The sequence below is a fragment of the Corapipo altera genome, unplaced genomic scaffold, assembly GCF_003945725.1.
Source record: "Corapipo altera isolate COAL_440 unplaced genomic scaffold, ASM394572v1 65, whole genome shotgun sequence".
Taxonomy (NCBI): Eukaryota; Metazoa; Chordata; class Aves; order Passeriformes; family Pipridae; genus Corapipo; species Corapipo altera.
This window is the reverse complement of record NW_020884891.1, coordinates 7,168,556-7,188,600: the sequence shown is the minus strand read 5'-3', so window position 1 is coordinate 7,188,600 and position 20,045 is coordinate 7,168,556. Positions and strand designations below refer to the sequence as shown.

Sequence of the window (20,045 nt, the reverse complement as noted above, 5' to 3'; positions counted from 1 at the left end):
TATTATAATCAAGCTGTTTGAAAAGGTATGCAAAAAAGAGATACCCAACCTTGTCTTCAAAGCTGTTTCGCAAAGGCAGCGTAACAAAGAAATGAGAAAGAAGAGTAATTTAGCAATTTCTGTAACATTAATATATACACTATTCTGCATATTGCTGGATCATTTTTAGTTACAACTATGCACCATAGGGAAAAAACAGTTCTCTGTACAGCAATTTTTTTATTCTGTCTTAGCAGTAACAGAATTTTAATAGTTTTTTTGGTAAACACAGATAAACCCAGCAGACACTCTTTAGCTCTGTGCCATTTGGCAAGATATTATACTTTATAATCTGAAGGACAGTCTGACAGCACAGGATCTAACTGGACTGGCAGAGCTGTGCTAGAGCTGACTGTGTATTTGTTTTTCACCATGTGGTTCACCAGTTAGCCTGAAGTTGCATTAGTGGAACTAATATCACTGGCCATCATAAACAGCTTCTGGACATCCAGCCTTCTGCCAGTCTCTGAAGCTTCCAGGACCTGTTCAGCTGCAGTTTATCCATTTTTTATGTTTACATTTCCCTAACTTAAAAGATCTGTAGATAGGTCATGGGCTGACCCGTGAGTTGTCCACCTGTCCTTCCACCTCAAACAAAGGGCACTGGTTGTATTGCTTTGGGACACTGGCAATATTAGAAAAGCATATGTTATTTGCAATGAGAACCCCAAATTATGCAATATACTTTTTATGTTTACCTTCTTGTTGCAGAAGAGGAAAACATGTTCCATTAAGTTTAATTTGTTAGATACCTGGGCCATTTGACGGCAATGCAAAGTTTAAGTCAGCAGTTGTACATAATGTTGTATAACTATAAAGAACAGTGTTTTTAAACATGGTCTTTTAAACTGCCTTTTGAGCTAATACAAGAAGAAAGTGAAAAGTATATCCTTCCCAGGGAGCCCTTCACTTGGACATTTCAGTCATATTTTGCCCATGAACCAACGACAACACAACAGTGGATTTGTAAATCTATTGAGACAGTAGGGAGTGTGCTTTAACAATGCTTCTTTATTCTAAGATAACTTTAACCATTGTACTGTGACAGTGCAGGACTGAGTGATTTGGTTTTGATTTGACTATTGCAGAATTCAGAAGCCACAAAAGTTCCAACAGCTGCATGCAAATTAAATGTCTTGGAAAGGTTTACTGCAAACAGCTTAGAGTAAGCAGGTGGCAACTCCTAAGAAAGAGCTTCTCTGATCAAAGTTCAGCAGTGGAGTATACAGGGCAGGTAATGCAAATGAAAAAAAATAGTGTGGCACAAGTGCAAAGTGAGTAGTTTGCACCCTAAAAAAATGGTGGTGATGAGAAGAATAGAAGAAAAATCTAACAAAAGCAAGAGGGGTGCAGCAGTCACTCTCAAACAGATCCACCCTTATGCTCCTACAACAAAATTCAGCCCCATCATGAGACTGTTTCCCTGAAATGATATTGTACTCTTCCATAACAAGATTCTGATTCCCATAAGCATTATTTCATTGTAAATAAACCTAATTTACAAATAGCAGCCTGGTGCAGTTGTATTATTTTTTGTATTTGCACATTTTTACATTACTGTGAACAACTGCTCAACTTACTGTGGAATTTGCCTAGCTGCTTTCAGTGACTTAAAATGTTGCATTTTTAATTCATAGTCACACATGGACTGTATATCAACTAACTGGGAGTCCCTGAAAGCATTTATCTAAATTTCAAGTTCTATGAATCACAATGCAGTCTGTACCATTAATTTTATATCCTTGATATTATAAATCTACAGCAAACTTTCTTTTGTCATAATGAAGGCAAAATTAAAGAGCAGAGGTATGGAGATTACTTCAGAAACCCAGTTTTCATCTAATTTCATAGCATGATGCTAGGTAGAAGTGCAACTGCTCTTTGAATCTCTCACCTCTGATGCTACTACTCAAATGTATTTTCCTAGAAAAATCGAAGCATAGATCAGATAAATTAGAAGAAATATTTTAACTGTGCATATAAATTACATGTTGGCATCAGGCAAAAATTAAAAGAAAACACCTTTTAAGCAAAAATAACATATTAAAAAAAAAAAGTAACTTAACCTGGATATAACTGAGGGAATGGAAATTTTTTGCCAGAGAATTTTGATCTGTGACCTCTTGTAATGTATAAAACATGATGTAACACAGGACATAGGACTGCTGACCATGTCACCCAGGAAACTCTGGTATGTGTCAGCGAAGACTCCACCCTGAAGCACACTGAATACCAACACCAGACTGAGACTTTCAGTGAACAGAAAGCAGTTTTAGGAATGCACCAAGTCTATTGCTTAATTTTCTTGTTCACTTACTTGCCTTTTTATATTTAGCTACATAAAGCTGCATGAAGAATGATCAAGTTTTCTATCAGATCTCAGTTTTCAGCTTAGCTAATTTTCAAGCACAGAGAGCCACCTCTGTGGGCTCCTGACATGCAGTACGTGCCTGTTCATGGATGATGTCAGAAAGCTCTTTCACCATATCCCGAAAGTTTGATTTTAGCCCCTCGTGATACTCCACTTGGTCCTCCTTAATGAGACGCTCGTTGAGCTCCAGAGCAATTCCACAGGCTTGGATAAACTTCCTGGGGAGGAAAGGAATGAACTTGGGGTATTACAATAGCTTAGTCTTCTACCAAGCAAGCAACCAAAGAGACAGGCAAATCTCATTATTTCCCACCACCCTTTTTTCTCCAATGTTTGGGACAAGTTGCATTCTAGGAGCATCCCTGGCCCGGTGGATCAGGGAATGGGGAGGGACTGCAACACAGGTATGGGGCTTTCTGCTGGAGCTCCTTCAAGCCTGGATCCTCAGCAGATGGGACACATCCTCACCTGCAGGACCACACACAACTCACAGGTACCAGATGAGCCCAACCAGCTGCACGTGGGGTCACAGAACCCCAGAGGGGCCATGGTCAGGCACAGAGGGGAAACCAGTTGTTCAGAGCTAGTCAGAGCTGGGTGTGTGGCACAGCAGTGTGCTGGAGAGGGCAGGTTGCTATCAGCAGAGACACCCTCCAGAAGGAAGTTTGGATCATGGGGAGGTGCAATACTGTTTCTTGGTTACCGTTGTTCATTCTTTGCTTCATTTCACACACATATTTTCCTTTCTTATAAACCTCATTTGAAACAGAGTTTGTATTTGTCCTGCTGGTTGCACTGCAAGGCTGGAAAGTAAAACTGCATCTATGCATGGCAGGTTTGCAGGGATTGCTCCCTTATTGTCAGGTTACTCAATACCCAGAAGGAGAATTGGATTGGCCCAAAAGCTGCTTTCTCCATGTAATTACTAATGAGTGAAATGGGAGCCACCAGCACAGAGTAACAAATGCAGGGGGTGGCAGACAATTGGTTCCACCCGAGAGGTTCAGAAAATAGGGGTGGCAAAGACTCGTCATCCTGAGGTGAAGCAGCAGTTGCCTAATTATATCTTGGAGGACACTTTCAAGTGAGAGGTAAAATTACCCTAAGGGACAGAAATTAGAAAAACACCTGTGCAAGTCACATAGTTTCAAAAATTAGCAGCAGAAATGAGAACAACGGTCTCCCATAAATGGGGAAAGGATTTGCTTTAAAGTATTTCAAGTTCATCATTATCTAGCAAAAAATCCCTTTGGAAGAACTGGGAAGCAATGCACAATATGAAAGATGCCTGAAGACAGGACTGTCAGATCTCTGGTTTTTAAACGTACTTCCTTCATGTGATAATCTCAAATATCCATATCAACTGTTGAAGCAGGTGCTCAAGTAAATCTCCCCATGAAGATCACAGCCCTGAGCTTGAGAACTCTTGACAGATATAATTACATTGGCTTTTCTCATATGTCTGAGCATCCATAATCCTATGAGATTTGGATCTTTATAAAACATATCAAACACACAGCATCTGCTGATTTTGGAGACAGACAAAAATATAATCAAAGGAGGTACCACGTTCCAGCCAGCTAGCTAGTTTTTATTACATTAGAAATCCTACCTGAACATTTCTTTCAACTCATTCACCTTCTTAGCAGGATATTTGCTGGACTGGCTGTCACTTAGGAAAGCTCTGGCATAGGCCAAGGGACCAGCATTAACCTAGAGCCAAAGAAGAAATCTGAGGTGGTGAATCACAAAAATCATTTATGCTAGAACTTCTGCTGAGTTGCTAAAGGCATTTGTGAAAAGAATAACAATTTTTTTTAAAAACCCACCCAACATTAGCTATTTGAATGCCATCAACTCTGCATTACTAATGTCATCAGAGACACTGAAAGTTTCAAAGGTTGAGTATTTTTCCATCTACATTTTCTAAGATCAAAAGATAAATGGAGATAAAAAGAGAGATTAAATTTGTTTCTTCATACTTTCCTTTTATTTCCGTTTGGAAGAGCAGAATGATCCGAGTCCTAAGGTCATTTAACCAGCTTGAGAAGTCAGGCTTGCAAAAAGGCTATTTGTGCCTGATACTTGCAGTGCAATGTTCAAGAGTTAAGTATATTTCAGCAGTCACCCACGGCCAACTAATGGGCAATTACTTGGACTCGACACTGTAAACACCACTGGAGAAAGTGTTTATTGCCATGAGCCTCCTGCTAATGCAGCAGCGAAGCTACAGGGAAGCCGAGCTGGCAGGCTGATGGCTCAGCCCTGCAAGCCGGGTAGTTAATGATTTCTGGAAAGTCAATGTGTTGTGTCATGACTAGATGGCTCACCCTGAGTTGTGTATATAAACACAATTTTGAACAGACATCAGACAGACTCACCTGCACAGAAACACAGCCTTGCAATTTGAGCTGCAGCTGGATCATGTCAACGTCACCAGCAGAGCAGAGTTTCTGCAGCTCTGCTGTCTTGTCTTTTATTTCATCGGTAGCAACATCGATTGGTTTTAAATTAACCTGATGTTCATAATTGACTGGAATTCTCTTCTTTACGTAGGGAAAGGAGTTGGAAGCTAGCAGAAACAGCAAAAGAAATTTATAGGTCGAAAAGTCATGTAGCACATAGGAGTACTCTTCGCAGAATATATACAAGCAGATTCTTGCTCTTAGGGATTTATTTGGTGTGTGTGAAATCTCAAACAAGGCTATAATTTACCAGCACAATTTATCAATTTGGAAAAATGTGAACATAAAAACACAAGGTAAATTAGCCCTCCTAACCAGGATATCATCTCACAATTCTGATTAAGCTGAGAGAACTTCTTACTCTTCTGGGATATCTTCATGAGCTAAAATAGTTTCAAAATAGTTGCTGATACTGTCTCATGATCAGATGTTTGTACTTACTAGTTAGAATGGTCCTTTTTTTACACTGTTCTTCCACACTGCCATGCTTTTTTCCAGATAAAGTGTAAGGAGTTTCAAATACAAATCTATTGATGTTATGATTTCTTTCAAATTCAGTCTTTCTTTCAGAGATTTCTTTGTCTTCAAAATAGGGCTTCACATAAGTCACTTGAATATGGGCATACTTAGGATCAAGGTCTTTAATGTTGACCTGTGGGTTACTCACAAAGAGAGCAAAGGTTAATAACTTACAGTTGGCTAATTTATATATTGGGATCTGATTTAAACTAATTCCCTGCTGACCTAGCCTGCATGCAGATTAGTGACACATCAAATGCTCCTTTTGACCTCAGCTGGGATGTCTAGACCACTACAAGATACACAAGACAAGGAGGTGTGGCACAAGAAACATGTCATATGGTGCCAAACCAGCTGCTCCTGAGCAGGCAGTCATATCACCTTATCCATCAATGCAGCACATGCCTGAGCTACTTAGTCCTTCTAATATGACCATAAAGTTTTTGGAGCACAAGCCAATGCTCATACAGTGCTGTGCTGGGACAAGCAAATCTGCAGGCTTGCACTAAGCCAGGTTTGGGATCACCACTGCTGTCTTTGCTAACCCAGATAAATCTGCAGTTGCAGCCTAAGGGTGTGAACAGCCCTTGCAGGGAGCATAAATAAGTATTCCATGTGAAAGAGAAGGAGCTATGGCTGCAAGGCCCAAAAAGATCTTTTTTTAGACTTGGAGTGTCAAAGCAACAAGAAGTAACTCTGCTTCCAGTCATCTGCTGCTCTGTGCTGGCTTCTGACACCTGCCAACAACAAGGCTCAGTGGGATAGGGATTGCAATTTCCCATTCATAATTCCCAACTGACTTGTTTCCATCCACCCAGGAGCCGGAGCAGCACCAAAATTTGTCAAGCTGTGCCAGCATGTCCACACTGGAGCAGGAGGATGCGAGGGGCCACTGGAAGCAAGGTGCTTGCAAGAGGGTGGAGGAGAGGGCTTGCTCCTCCCTTCCTACTGGCAGAAGGAAGGGATGCTCTGTCAACTTCCTTCTTCAGCCCCACACAGCAAAGTTCACCCTAACAGCATTTCTGCTAACAGCATTTCATTAGCTTGTTCATGCACTTTAACTCTACCTTATTAGAATCCTGGATAATCTTTACAGTCTCTGACCCAAACTTTTCTCCATAAAGCTTAAGAAGTCTGAAGGAGATCTCTGAGAGGCCTGTCAGTTTGGGTTCCTTATAGACGTATTCCTTCCCATCTTCTTCTTCAAAGAACGTCTTGCATTAAACACAAAAAAAATAAAATAGTGAAGTAGTGAGGAATAGCTGTGTTCCTTCATTTGGAGAACTTTATCTTAGATTTGCTACTTGGATAGTAAGTTTCTACTAACATTTCAGAAAGCCAAGAAGGTTTGTAAGGCTATGGCTCCCATAAAGTCTCTCTGAACTCAGGTTGTTTAATAGGTTCCTTCAAAACTTAGTGTCTAAAAAGCCCCATAAAATTCCTCAACCAACCCAAACATAACATGTCATTGCTTGAGTACAATCAGTGAGAAATCTAAACAATATGGAAGATGGTTTGGCCAGCACGTGACCTTTTGGAAGATTGGAAAGAGACAAATGGGAAAAAACCCATAAAAACAAGGCACAGAGAAGGAGCTGAAAGATAATTAAGTTGAGGACAGCAGAGCCATAAGAAAAGTCTGGAATTAAGGAATTTGTGTAGACTGTGAGAGACTTCAAGCAATAAAAAAAAATAGATTTTCTCTGCTTTAATTCCTCTTGTATTCAAGGAAGTGGAACTTGGTGTATTTACTGTAAGTAAAGACAAAACTGCATCAAAGGTTGTGCTTGCATCACCAGTCCTCCCCATAATGGAAACAGCATGAAAACTTCACACTTTGGCAAGCTATTCCAGTCAGAAGTTGTGACACAGTGTTAAAACTATTTGTGGGTAGCTGGAATAAAAAGCCAGCAAAGCTTTAAAGTACAAAACTGGATCAAGTATTGATTGTCAGGATGACATGTTACACAGCTTAATTTTAGGGGCTAGTCCAGTTATTTCCACAGCTTCTGGAAAACTAACCTTGCAGTTGTTGTCTTTTATCTTTTGCTGACCTTAAATATTTAATTTTTACATATCCAAAGTTGTGGATAAGAGGAGGACAAATGTAAAATGTATGTCTGCTGCAGCAAATGCAGCATGGCAATGCTTCAATATGTTTTGTGTGGAGTAAGAGTGGTGTTCAAAGGTACAAACCCATGATGGTTTCAATGGTATTTATCATCTTCTCTAAAAGAAGGAATGAGGAAAAAGCAAGGCTAATTTAATTTCCATAGGGTTTTCTAAAGAGGGGTCCTGTATGTCCCCCACAGTTATGGGTTCACAAGCAGAAGTAGGTTGTTCAGAGACAAGAAGGACATGAGGGTATCATACTTTAGATTAACTTCTACAGGTGGAATTAAAAAAACCCCAAAACCACAACTGCTTTCAAGCTCAGAAGACTTCATCAGATATGATAAGATCATGCCTCTTCCTGGGACTCTAAGCCCCAGATCTTGTTCAGTTTTCCAGCTACCTCAGCTAACAGAAATACTCTCTATCTCTACACATGAGTAACCAACACTGATACATGTTTTGTCTCCATCTTCTCCCATAACCATTTACTCTACTAATATCTAGAAGGGAGCAATGACTGTCTGCAGAAAAAAAATGTCTGTTACTACTACTTTTTATATACTATGGTTATATATACTGTTAGCAGTTATATACTATACACATTAAACTGTGTAACTTATAACTATAGTTACAAAAATACCCCAGTGTTTTCTGAACCTAGTAAGCCATTTCCTAACTGCTGAGTTGTTTTATGAAAAGCCTACCAGGATGCCTGGTAAGGGGTAGCTGACAAGCCAGTGGATATACTTACTTGTCCATAAAAGGCCACTCTGAAAAAGGTTCCAAGGAGTCTCTTCCTTGAGTGCATTACTTCCAGTATCTTAGCATATGCTCCATGGAGCGTTCTGTACAGCTGAGTAAGTTTCTGGAAATAAGATTTTGACATTGTTAAAACAGGATTTTGCAAGTAGGACATTCTAGTTAACACCGGAAGCTACTGAGATATCTGAACACAATCCTTTGGAGAATCGAAACTTGAATTTCCAAAGAGGTTGAACTCATGCAGTTTTGCTTGAAAAACCTGCCTTAAGTACATGCTTAGTGTCAGGTCTGCAAGGTACCACAGACTGCAGTAAAGCCACTACCCTTGGAGAGTAGGCTGAGTGCACTGTCCCAGCGTGTCCCCTGACTCGGCTTTTGCAAGTAGAGAAGCTTGCAATATTTTATGCAGGAAGCATTTTTTTGATTAAAAACAGCTTTATAATGAAAAAAAACAAACAGATCAAGGCAAGACTTTCCCTAGCTTCAGTTATATTTGGATGCTGTCCTGATGTGGAAGGGGTCATGGCAGAGGGTGGGAAAGGGCAACACTACTCAGCAGCCGAGGCCCAGCCTCACCAAAGCACAGGTCACAGCAGGTGCTGGGAAGGAGCAAGGCAGAGGGCTGGTAACAACTTCCTTCCTTCCTCTCCACTTGCCACCGAATTACCTACAGATCTAGTCCTTTGAAGAGTTCTCACTCTGTTTTTAACCCTTAAGAACCTCAAGTCTCAAAAAGAATCCAGCTTTGAGGAGCATATGGGATGATAAGTTTTATTTTAGGGGAAGGAAGGTGGGAATTATTCACTAAACATGAGTCTCCCATAACTTAGCTTTGATAATTACCTCTCAGACCATTGCTTTCACTAATTTCTTTAATGACCAGCAATGAAGCAATCTAGAAAATTACCTGCTATATGTAAACTATTCAAAATGCCCACCTCAAATTCCCGCCGCTTTTCATAAATAGGAATGATCAGTTTGGAAACTTCAGAAATTGTTTCATAACGCTCTGCTTTCCACAGGCCATCTACACACTGCTCCAGCAGCTCCACCAGGACCTCCTACAAGAGCAACCAAATGGGTGATGTTAATAACAGTCAAAGTTAGAAAAGAAAGCCACTTTAACTTCAGATACTTTATTGGGTCCCAGGATAAGTAGCCACAGTTTAAGTTAAGAAGAAATTAAGTTTAAATTCTGGGTGTTCCCGGTCTTTCTAAAAGTATTCTAAATTTTAGGGGGCGGGGGGGGGAAGAAAAAGTATGAGTTATTTTTACAAAGTTCATTAATTCTTAACAATTGTTAGCACAATAGCCAGCAAGTATGTCCTGGTTATTTAGCTACCTCCTCAGGAGAATGCCAAAACTCTGGGAAAATACAGAGATGACAGCACTGGGAGTCAGAGGTGTATGTCTAAGAAACATGTCCAAACAACGTATGTGCAACAGCAGTGGGATGTGATGCTGAGGACCCTCAAGCTTAGTTTTGAGGAGTGGGCAGCTGGGCTGCAGGGCCACCTCGCTCAGCCACGTGTGGCCCACCCAATGTAGTTGTACAGCTACGGTGCAGAAGTAACTGTGAGACTTTATGACTCATGGGTGGATCTACCCACTTCCCCAGTGCCCTGCTATGGTTTCTGGATTGTTCTGCTAACATGCTGTCCTGCAGCACAGCCCTAACTCAAGGGCAATGTAAGTTGACTTGCATTCTATCCCTCCTTGGAAATACCATGCCCAGCTGCACTGCCCTGTGCTGGCAGAATCAGGATTTGCATAACAGAGGAGGCAAAGGTTGTGGTGCAGCTTTTTCAGTCTCGGTGTTCGAAAAGCCTTTCATAGGAATCAAGAACTTACACCAGTTTTGCCTTTCTGAATCATACACAGCAAATCCTTCAGTGCAGATTTCTCTTGGGAAATTGCAGTGCATCAGTCTTCTTTACAGATGCCAGTGCATGCTATAATTTATGTTAGAGCTCACATGAACAATGTCTAAAACTAAATCCTAACCAGCCATCAAATATCCTGCAGTCTATAGCACAGGACCTCACCTCACTGTAATGTACATCCATCATCCCACCATCTTCTTTCATTGCACCTTCTTCATCAATGTTGGGAGTGATTTTCCTGAAGGCAGTGCATCCACTGGGGAAGAGTTCTGCAGCAGACAAAACCAAATAGCCAACACTAAGTAGAGAATTTGGAGGGACTCCAAGCCTCCTAAGCAGGGTACTGAAGATTTTCCCAGCCAAGGCAGTGCATTTAACTAGGTTTTATGCAGCCTTAACTTTTTGAAAAGTTAAGGGTCCCCTTCAACAATTAATCCCTTACATGAAAATATGAAATGGAGCCAATATATCAACCGTGGAACAGATATTTAAAAGAAAATCTGCAATGTGGTGTACCTTGAGAACACACGAGTCTGTCCTTCCTTCCTGTTTTGCGTTAAACCACAACACTCTCCTTTTTTTCTCATTGTTCTTTATATATGTGCATAGTTTGGCTACAGTCTCATTTCTTGACTGAATTTTGACTGCTTTATTCTATAGTTTTCTGTGCTGCCTATAGTAGTACTTCTGACGATCAGTTTCCAACACGGGCTTCCCCTGTGAGCCCATTTCCTACTGTAAAATACAAGTGAACTTTTAAACAAAGGCATGATGTGTCAGTTCTTATTTCACTCAGCACCATGACAACGTGGCTGTCTAAGTAGACCTGGCCAGCCTAGAAAATGCCAGAATATGAACAATTGTATTCCTTTCTTAAAAAATACTCGTAATCTTCTAGTTTTATCCATTGCATTATTTATTTTCTTTTTTAGCTTGTCTCTAAAATAATTATTTACCAAATTGAGAGAAAATTGTCTTTAAAAATATTCCAATCCCCTCAAACCCCTTCACTGCATCATCCTCCTTGTGCCTCCCAAAGAGTAGACACTTACTTTTCCTGTGCAGAAACTCTGCAACAAGGGCTGCTACGTGAACATAACACATGGCTGCCTGCAAAGTACAAAGGGACATTATTAAAATGTCATCTGAAAATCTGTCTTTGTTGCGCACCATGTTTTTAATTACATGAATTACCTCTGAAAAGTCTCCATTTTTCACGTGGATCTTTGCCATGCTGTCCAACCATGTTTTCCGGAGCTCTGGGGTACTTGCATAAGACTTGGCTAAGCTGTACTGCAGATCAATCAGCATTTCTGGATCCTTCTCATGTTCTTTCATTTGAGCAGTAGCCATAAGCACTGTGCGGATTCTCTTTGTCAAATCTTTGACTTCAGAAGGAAAAGCAGTTGCCTGACACAAAACAAATCTAATTAGAAGATAATACAGAAAATACAGGCTTTGCCAAGGAAAGACTGTCACTAACCTTTTAGCAAACAATCCATGTACTGCCAATCTGAAACCGCTGAGAACATGGGAGATAAGACTAATTAACTGTTCCTTTTTGAGCTCACGCTGCATACAGTGTACAGTGTTTCATACACAATTAGAGGCATTTCAGTTGTGGCACACACATGGCCAGTCTCTCCAGGTCATGTGCAGGATGCCAGGTTGGCTGTTCCCATGATACAGTGAGTCTGGTACTTTGGCATCCTGAGGAACTGGTCTGGGAGCAATACAGAAATGCTCCATGCATGCAAATGTCCCTGGATGGGACCGCAAACCATGCCTCCAGTATTTTGCATGTTATTCAACATCTGGCTTGTTAGGCTCTGATGTGGTCACTCTTCAATTCCTAAAGCACTGACAGCATCCGGAGAGCTCCCCACCACAGGAATGCAATAGAGAAAGAAACAAAGGCTCGGATCTGGTTCTGTGCTCAGAGCAGGGCCATCACTGAGTAAAAGCAAGGCTTGCCCGGCCAGGTTTTATAATCTCCTATGACAGAAATCCCACTTTCTTTCTGAGCCCTGTTCCAGGGCTGTGCTTAGGAAATAACTTTAAGTAAAGCTGGAATTGTCCTTGCAGCAACATGCACATTTTTTTTTGTCCTGCATTCCACACCTCTGAGAAGAGCTTGACCTTGTCTCTATAACCTGCCTGCTGTGGAAAGCAGCAGTTAGGTCCCCCCTCAGCTTTCCCTCCTCCGTGATGAGCCTGGATTACATTCCCTTTCCTTGCTCCTGCTCCCTAGCTGTTGCTCTAGCTGTGCATAGCACCCTCTCCAGTGTGTTGAAATGACCCTTGCACTTAAACATAAACTGAGTATAATGATCATCTCGTGATGTAAATTATGAGCAGCAAAGTATGGCTCAGTGAAACCCTTATCAACATCTGTGCACAGAAAAGAACTGAGATTTTTACCAGGAATATCCTAGCTATAAATTTTTTATATCACAGTCAAACACCATCCCACTTTTAGGTCATAGGATAGTCATGGAACTGTAAAGACTCTTCCCATTTTCCCCTATCCTACCTGGGCAGCTACTCTGTGTGCAATGAAGGAAGCTGCAATTGCTCAGTGGGCTGGGTAAAAACAGACAGTAATTTTCTAAATAAATACAACCAGTAATCTCCATAAGAGTGCTTTCTTAAGGTTACTGACGCTCAGTTAATTAAAATTAATTCCTGCTAATTATGACCTTCAGGCAACAGAAGTATCAGACCCTCCCTTGTCATTTTTCTCAAAGCTGGAAGTTCCTGGAAAGCTCTTTGGACACCCTTGCAAGCAGCACACTGCAAAGTACAACCTGAGCTCCCTCCCCTTGGCGTGAGGCCTCACAGACGGAGCATGACCTGCCTTGAGCAGCTGGCCCTGCTGCTGTTGGCATAACACTTCAGTTCACTGAGCAAATGCAGCCCGTTATGAGCCCCTAAATTACACTTCCAATCATTAGCCCTACCCTTAATCATGGCTTCCTGGAGTCTGTCCCCAGCCTTGCTGATAGCACAAGATGGGATGTAACACCTTCAACTCACCTTCATAGGCCTGTCGCTGTTTGCAAAGTTGTTAATGATGAGCAAAGAGTCCTGAAATCTTGTCCCACCGCTAAGTGCCACATCTGCTATCAGCTGGCTCACTGCAATTATGATCTGTTGGGACAGAGCAGGGGCTTTATTTAAATGAGCCCTAACGAGTTTTATTGTCACAGTTAATAAAATGCTCATAGGAAAACATCACATCCTTCCCACAATGTAAGCATTGGTAAGCAGATGGTGTGCCTTTGCTGGCAGGTCTCCCAAGGACAAATACTCCCAGAGGTCCAAACTGCTTTGCTGAACAGAACTACCCAACAATTGTAATACAAACTCCTGTTTGTATGTTAGCTACCTTCTTCTGTGATTCATTACAACCTGGAGGGTATTCATCTGTCCCACTAGGTTATCTAAATTTGCTTCAAAAAGTACCAATGTCAAAAAAGAGCTTTTCCTGCCTCAAAGACAGCTGTCCTTTCCACCTCATCCCAGTCAGCCTCTGGGGCAGAGATGTGTCTTCTGTCTGAGACTCTAAAAATTCAACAGCTTGGAGTACTTCATTGCAGTATATTTTACCCAAAGCTGCCTGGGCCAGTCACTGGAAAGGGGATTTTTGTCCATATGGTAACAGCAAGATCCTCTGCAGACACGAGGTGACAATTGCTGTAACTATTCATTAAATCTGAGGCATGCTGCTCTCTAGTTTTTCTCAAGTCACTAACCTGAAGATGTGTTCTCAGGAATGTTCTCCTTTTGGTGAACTCAAAATTATTTCTCATCAGGAGATACAGAAGAGCAGAGGCTTCGTTCCTTGTGGAGGACACCTTGGAAGTGCAACACTTCAGGATCTCATAGCAGAGGGCAGCGCACATGTTCACCCTTCCCTTGAAAAATGCTGAGGGAAACTTCACGAGAAACATGCAAATATTAGAAAATACACCACTAAATGGCACCCACAAGGCTCAGATGGGGAGGAACACAGGACAACACACTGAGCCTGGTCAGCCTCAGTAAAACTTCTGCCAGTATTCTGAGTCTGAAAGTATTTGTGGGAATGAATTTGATGCCTGTTTTTTAACTACGTTTCCTAGAGCAATGTGAACTTCGCTGTCAGACTTCTTGGGGATGTGTTTGCATACATCCATCTAACCCACCTGCTGATAATATTTGGGTTTTTGGAAAATGCTCACCAAATTGGATAGAAGTGTTATGTTCTTACAAAAGCCATAAACACCAATAGTGGAGCAGAGAGGAGAGGTCCCATGGACATTCCCACCAAAGGCTGCTGTATGGAACATCAGAAGATCCATCAGAACCCATCCAGGAGTCCGACCTCTCCGGGAAACATGATGTGCAATGCTTGCACAGCTACTTCCACCCCCCAAAAAAGTCTAAAATCATGCCTGCGCACCCTCAGGAATGCAAACAAGAGACTGGCTTGTCCCTGAGAGCCCAGTGACTTGCCCTGGCCCCCCAGATGGAGCCTGCCCCAGGAAGCAGCAGGACCAAGCCAAACCACAGTGTGAGCTCCCTCAGTCAGCAGCAGGGTAAAGAGACCTGCAGCAGGGGGAAGGGAAGCAGACGGGGAAGACCCTGGTGGCACATCTGTGCCCTCACCAAACTCCTGCTGCTGAGCACAGCTGTGGGGGCAAGCTCAGCCATGTCTGGAAAGCAGATGGATGCAGTGGGTCAGTGGGCAGCAGCCTCCAGGGCTCCTGGAGCTGGGGATGCCAGTGCGTGTCCCACTGGCTGCGGTCATGAGTGGTGGCTGGAGGGGAGGGAGCACCACACTCAGCTTCCTTCCACCCCAGCCACAGTGGTCTGGGCACAGGGAAGCAGAACAAGGAAGGGCTTTGTGCTGGCACGCAGCCGCCTCTGCAGGGAGAGGGGTGACGCCAGCACTTCCTCAAGGCAGTGGAGGCTGTTTGGGCATTGCACAGCAACACTCGGCTCCTTCTGCACTCTGCTCCTTCCTGCTGCAGCTGGCAATGAGCCCCAAGGAATTTCCTGGCACAAAGAGGCAACTGTGTTTCCCTGTTCAGAGGATTGACGTGTTCAGTTTGTTCAAGAGCCAGTGGTGCTCATGGGGCACTTCTATCTGCCCCACTACCTCCTGCCCATGGGAGATGACAGTAAATACTGTCAGAGTATTCACTCACATCCTCCAGTTAGAGCCTGGAGCTGTTACTGTGGCCCTCTACTCCTTGCATTAGGTATATATGTTCCAGGAAAGCTTGTAGGGTACTGCCATGGCCACCATCATGGCATAATGGTGGCCATACTGGTCTCAAAACAGGAATCTAGGAGCTGTGGCTGGCAAGACTACTGTTGGGATCACACACACACACAGAGGTTAAAAACCAGAATGAAGACATGAAATACTTTGATGTTCACTGCCTCTAGCCAAAAACATATTCAGAAGAAAAACAGGAGAAAGAAAAGACGCAAATAAATATCATAGTAAGGCAGGGCCACGAGGATCTTGTGCGCATTCAGGAAAGGAGCTCCTAAGGAACTGCTGCTCATTGTAATGCAGTCCTTCCCCCACAGCGAGATGGGGTCATGCTCAGCACTGGGTTTAGCCCACAGCTGGCCACAGCAGTGGCTCCTGGTGCCAGGTTCAGGGCAGCAGACCCATGGGTGTATCCCTGCTGGAGATTTGGCCAGGTGCTGCCTGTGGCCAGAGAAAACACTGGAAAGAGCATGAAATGGCCCATGTGTGATGACTGTGAACACTGGAGGAGCCCATTTCTGATTCAGCCCTAATATGATGGACCAGAGCAGGAGTCAACACAGCAACCAGCTCCCAGAGAGGTCTCAGCACAAAGGGGATGTGAGGGCAGGACAGCCACAGTGGCAGGCAGGACGTGGGGTTTCCATGATTCACATCCACGTGTTTGAGCTGCTCTTTAAGGCAGACCACTCCTCTGTGTATGTTTTCCTTTATAACCTTTAATTTAAAACCATTCCCAAGCATGTATGTGTATATTTATCTGTAAGTGATGCTCTGAACAGAAGGAATCAGTTGTTAAGAAAACCTGGAGTATGAAACCAGAACGGTCTAGTTTTGTTGGTTCTTCCCAGCTGGTAAAACAGTCAGCTTTCTTCCTGCATTCCCAGCACACACGCATGCAAGTGGGATTCATTTTAAAACCAAAACTAAAGATGCAAACAATTATAGAAAGATTTTGTTCTTTGCTTTCTTGCAACATCTTTTATTATTTTTTTTAAGGTCTTTTCCCTATCCAGTAACCAGATGTAATGTAGAAAGAAAGCTATTTCTAAGACAGATTTTGGGATGTGGAATAAATCTCAGAAGGTTTTTTCCCTCCAATAACCATTTGCTGTGACCCCAGATAAGAGGGGGATTTTTTTTCATTGTAATTAGAGCTACCATAGAAGGCCATAAAAATGACAAAATGTCCTTTCTAACCCTGTCAAAGGCACAACTCACTTTTGCTTTTCTTGGAGTTACAAAGCAGCATTCGTACTTCAAAACAAACTTGCAGGAACACTTTCTATCGTTGCACTTGTCACGAAGTGCAGTGACGACCCACACTCTCCTCCCCCACCACTTTAGCCCTTAAAAGAACCCTTGAGAGGACTTAGAAGGAAGTTTGGGACTTGTGTGGTTATGGAGTTGGCAAAGAAAGCACTTCCTTATAGATACTATCTGCTGGGCTCATATCTTGCTCTTACAGAAGCAACCCGTGTCCTGTTATAGGGGAAATGTGAGAAATTAGCTGAAATCAATCTTTCATATCTTTAAAGACCCATGATGCCAAACTGAGCATGGATTGAGGCTGGCATAAATCCAAGAAAACAATCCCACTGCCCATCCTTGCAGTAGCCAAGCACGCAGCCTGCCTTGCTGTCATCGGCATTTTGGAAAGCAAGTGTGGAACCCCTGAGGGGCTCCAGGCTTTGAAGGATGACAGTGAGATCAAACTGAGCAGGTGTGCAGGTTTGGCTTCACATTTTAAAAAAACTCCCAGAAAATGCGCCGGGAAGGCAAGGAATGTCTCTTATTTGCTATAGGCACAGAACAAATATTTCTGGCTAAACAAACTTTTGGCTATTAAGAGGAAAGGTGGGGTGTGTGCACATCTGCATCAGGATGGACCTCGAGGCTACACAGATCACAGGCACACAGAAAACTCAACAGAAAGGTAGAGTTGTAAACATGCACTGGACCCTGCAGAAAAACTGAGCGATTCCTGCCACTGCCAGTTGCCAACTAGCAGGCTTTAAGAAACCCCATGGAAAAACACCTTGCAGAAGATCACAATGTCTGGAGCCAGACAGGGAGCCAGCAAGACTTCTGCATTTCTTCTTCTCACATGTTTGCTTAGCACAAGCCAATATTCAGCCCTAGACTCAAACTAGCTCTCAGTTTTGCTGTGGGGTTATAGTAAAACATACATAGCACAGACTTTTTCCACCTCTGAAAAACAGTTTAGCAGCCTCTTTATTTAATCAGACTTTGCTCAGCACCTAGTGCAAGAGCTCCTTTGGAAGTTACCATTTGCTGCTTATCACTCACATACTGTGCTCTGCCTGGCTGCAATCTCCCACCACATGGATTTTCCTCATTAATGAAGTGTTGTGTCCACGGGATTTGAGAGGTTTTAATTAACTTTGCATTCATGATAACTGTGCAGCTTGGAAGGAATGGCATTCACACTGGGTCTTGAAGACGTACTTATGAGAGGTGGCAGGTTTTGACAAGCACAAGGGGAAATGTCATCACTCACTGCTTTTTTCATAGCATCAGTCACTGGTCTTTCATAGTTTGCTGTGGTTTTGTCACTGCTTGAGCGTGGGGGATTAAACAGCTTCACTGCCTACCAGGGCTCAGAAAAGCACAGAAAGAGGTTCAGCAAGTACTACCTTCTTTCAAATCCAGTGGGTGAGGAGCTACCTGTCAGAGCAAGTATTATTCAAGCAATAGCACTGTCAGCATAGTTAGTTTGGGGCAAAGACTCAAGCACCAGCTTTTGGTTGAACAGAGGCTAATCTTTGTGACCAAGGCAAGTGAGGGAACTCCTCATGATTTCTATTTTTCCCTTTGCTTCCCGATATCCACCAAATAATAAATAACTGGAGGACTTCACTGACTTAAAAAACAGCCCAGGTTAAATGGTTTTCTAAAACACTTCTCCAAAATATTAGGAGTTTAAGCATACTGGCCTTTTCTGCCATACCTATAAGTTCTCCTACACCCTTATTGTCATGTATTACATACCTTGCTAATGAAAGCTCTCAGAGAGGCAAACACATGCTTAAGAGCTGCTTCTGACTGCCCGTTTTTGAGAAAAGCCAGATGAATATCAAAAACCTTCTTCATAAGTGGATTGTGGCCATCGTTGCTTAAAAGCTGGGTCTGTAAAGCAATGAGAGAATTTACTTCATAGAAATGTTGTGCCTGAAGCTGGAAATAACAGAGATAATTTTGCATAATTAATCACATCAATTCTTAAGCCAGAAAAGGAACAGGGCCTTCAGTAAAAGTACAACCAATAAAATATGACGATCACTACAAACCTACAGTAGTTAGTCAGAGGCTATTTTTATAGCAGAGAATAAAACAAAAATATTTTATCACTTCTGCATCACTAATTCCAAAACCTAAGTCAATAACCTGTACAACTTTCACTGACTGTCTAGTTATTTTAAATAAAACATACTGTTAACAACATAACTATCACACTGTGTTTTTTCCATTTCTTTTTATTTGCCTTGAAAATTGTTTCATTTGCAGCCCAAAAGAGAGAGAGAACAAAAAAGACTATCACATCTTTTCACTGGGTAGATTCATAGCTGTAGGAAACCAGTACACTTCCCTTGTTCCCTGCAAACTTTGCCCGTTTGCATCATCTGGAGATATGGTAAAATGGAGCTACTTGTCTTTTGACACTTTGTACACACCTTGTCACAGGGTAAGTTTAGGATCCAGACTTTTACACTGAGCTCATTTGCTCTGGCAGCAAGAGCAGCACAGAGCCCACTTCTGTGCAGGAACACCCTGTGACCATAAAAGTGAAGCAGAAGCCCATTAAAGCGGAAGGGAATCCAGTCTGTCCTGTGGTTTGAAAATCACATTGTTTTGCAGTTCGGCCATATTCAAAAAAAAAAGCAACTGAGAAAGTCAAGCAAGTTTTAACCCTTGCATCATTGAAATCCTTTTGCTGCTACCGAAATTCTAAGGAGTAATTAATGTATACACCAGGATGGCATTTTTTTTCATAGCCTCTGCAACAGAAGCAGAGGCTATGAAGCACTTACTCTTCATGTTGTTCAGTTCATCTAAAAAGGAAATCTTTATCATGCTTGCTTTGAAATCCAGAGTTGCTCTTGTGACATTATGCAGACACATTGCTACACACAGGATTCCTATGACTACATTTTGGGAAGAGCACTTCTAGAACAGTATTTCAGTATTTTGCTGCCAGTCTGGGGTTCTCTCCACCACAGAGGCTTTGGTTTTTGTAGATGGCAGTGACTGCCAGGAGCAGGAATCATCATATGAAGGATGATTCATATGGTGGTACTGGTCCTATCTGCACTGGTAACCACAGCAGGAATGCCTCAGCCCCAGTGACATTAAGGTGAAGGGATTCAAAGACATTTGGGACTGGCTTCTAGGAATTCATGGCAGAAAAGAGTGACCATTCTAAAAATGCTGAACCTTCATTTCCCTTTCCTCTAGTCCTCCCTTCTACATGATGTACATTTCCTCTTATTCTATTTTTGTAATGTTTACAGTCATGGTATAACATCTTGCAGTTTTCAAGAAACAGCAAGATTGCATAAGGGTATAATTACTCTAAGACCCTGTGAAACACTCAGAGTTTTGAA

At 42.3% G+C, this 20,045-nt stretch overlaps 1 protein-coding gene across 7 annotated transcripts in view; it reads right to left on the bottom strand.

Annotated features, from left to right (window-relative positions):
• DOCK11 (dedicator of cytokinesis 11) overlaps nucleotides 1-20,045 on the bottom strand; it is an 80,927-nt gene that overhangs the window by 3,781 nt on the left and 57,101 nt on the right. For 5 of the 7 annotated variants that reach the window (XM_027645343.1, XM_027645347.1, XM_027645346.1 and 2 more), the window contains 13 exons: nucleotides 18,433-18,570; nucleotides 13,910-14,092; nucleotides 13,191-13,304; nucleotides 11,349-11,564; nucleotides 11,207-11,264; nucleotides 10,317-10,423; nucleotides 9,210-9,332; nucleotides 8,261-8,374; nucleotides 6,462-6,608; nucleotides 5,317-5,527; nucleotides 4,792-4,982; nucleotides 4,023-4,123; nucleotides 2,490-2,628 (listed from right to left, as the gene is read on the bottom strand). In XM_027645343.1, the coding sequence (XP_027501144.1) occupies nucleotides 2,490-2,628; nucleotides 4,023-4,123; nucleotides 4,792-4,982; nucleotides 5,317-5,527; nucleotides 6,462-6,608; nucleotides 8,261-8,374; nucleotides 9,210-9,332; nucleotides 10,317-10,423; nucleotides 11,207-11,264; nucleotides 11,349-11,564; nucleotides 13,191-13,304; nucleotides 13,910-14,092; nucleotides 18,433-18,570 (1,842 nt within the window). Of the gene's footprint in view, nucleotides 1-49; nucleotides 63-2,489; nucleotides 2,629-4,022; nucleotides 4,124-4,791; nucleotides 4,983-5,316; nucleotides 5,528-6,461; nucleotides 6,609-8,260; nucleotides 8,375-9,209; nucleotides 9,333-10,316; nucleotides 10,424-11,206; nucleotides 11,265-11,348; nucleotides 11,565-13,190; nucleotides 13,305-13,909; nucleotides 14,093-18,432; nucleotides 18,571-20,045 lie in introns of all 7 variants that reach the window. The other 2 variants (XM_027645349.1, XM_027645345.1) reach the window with 2 other exon arrangements.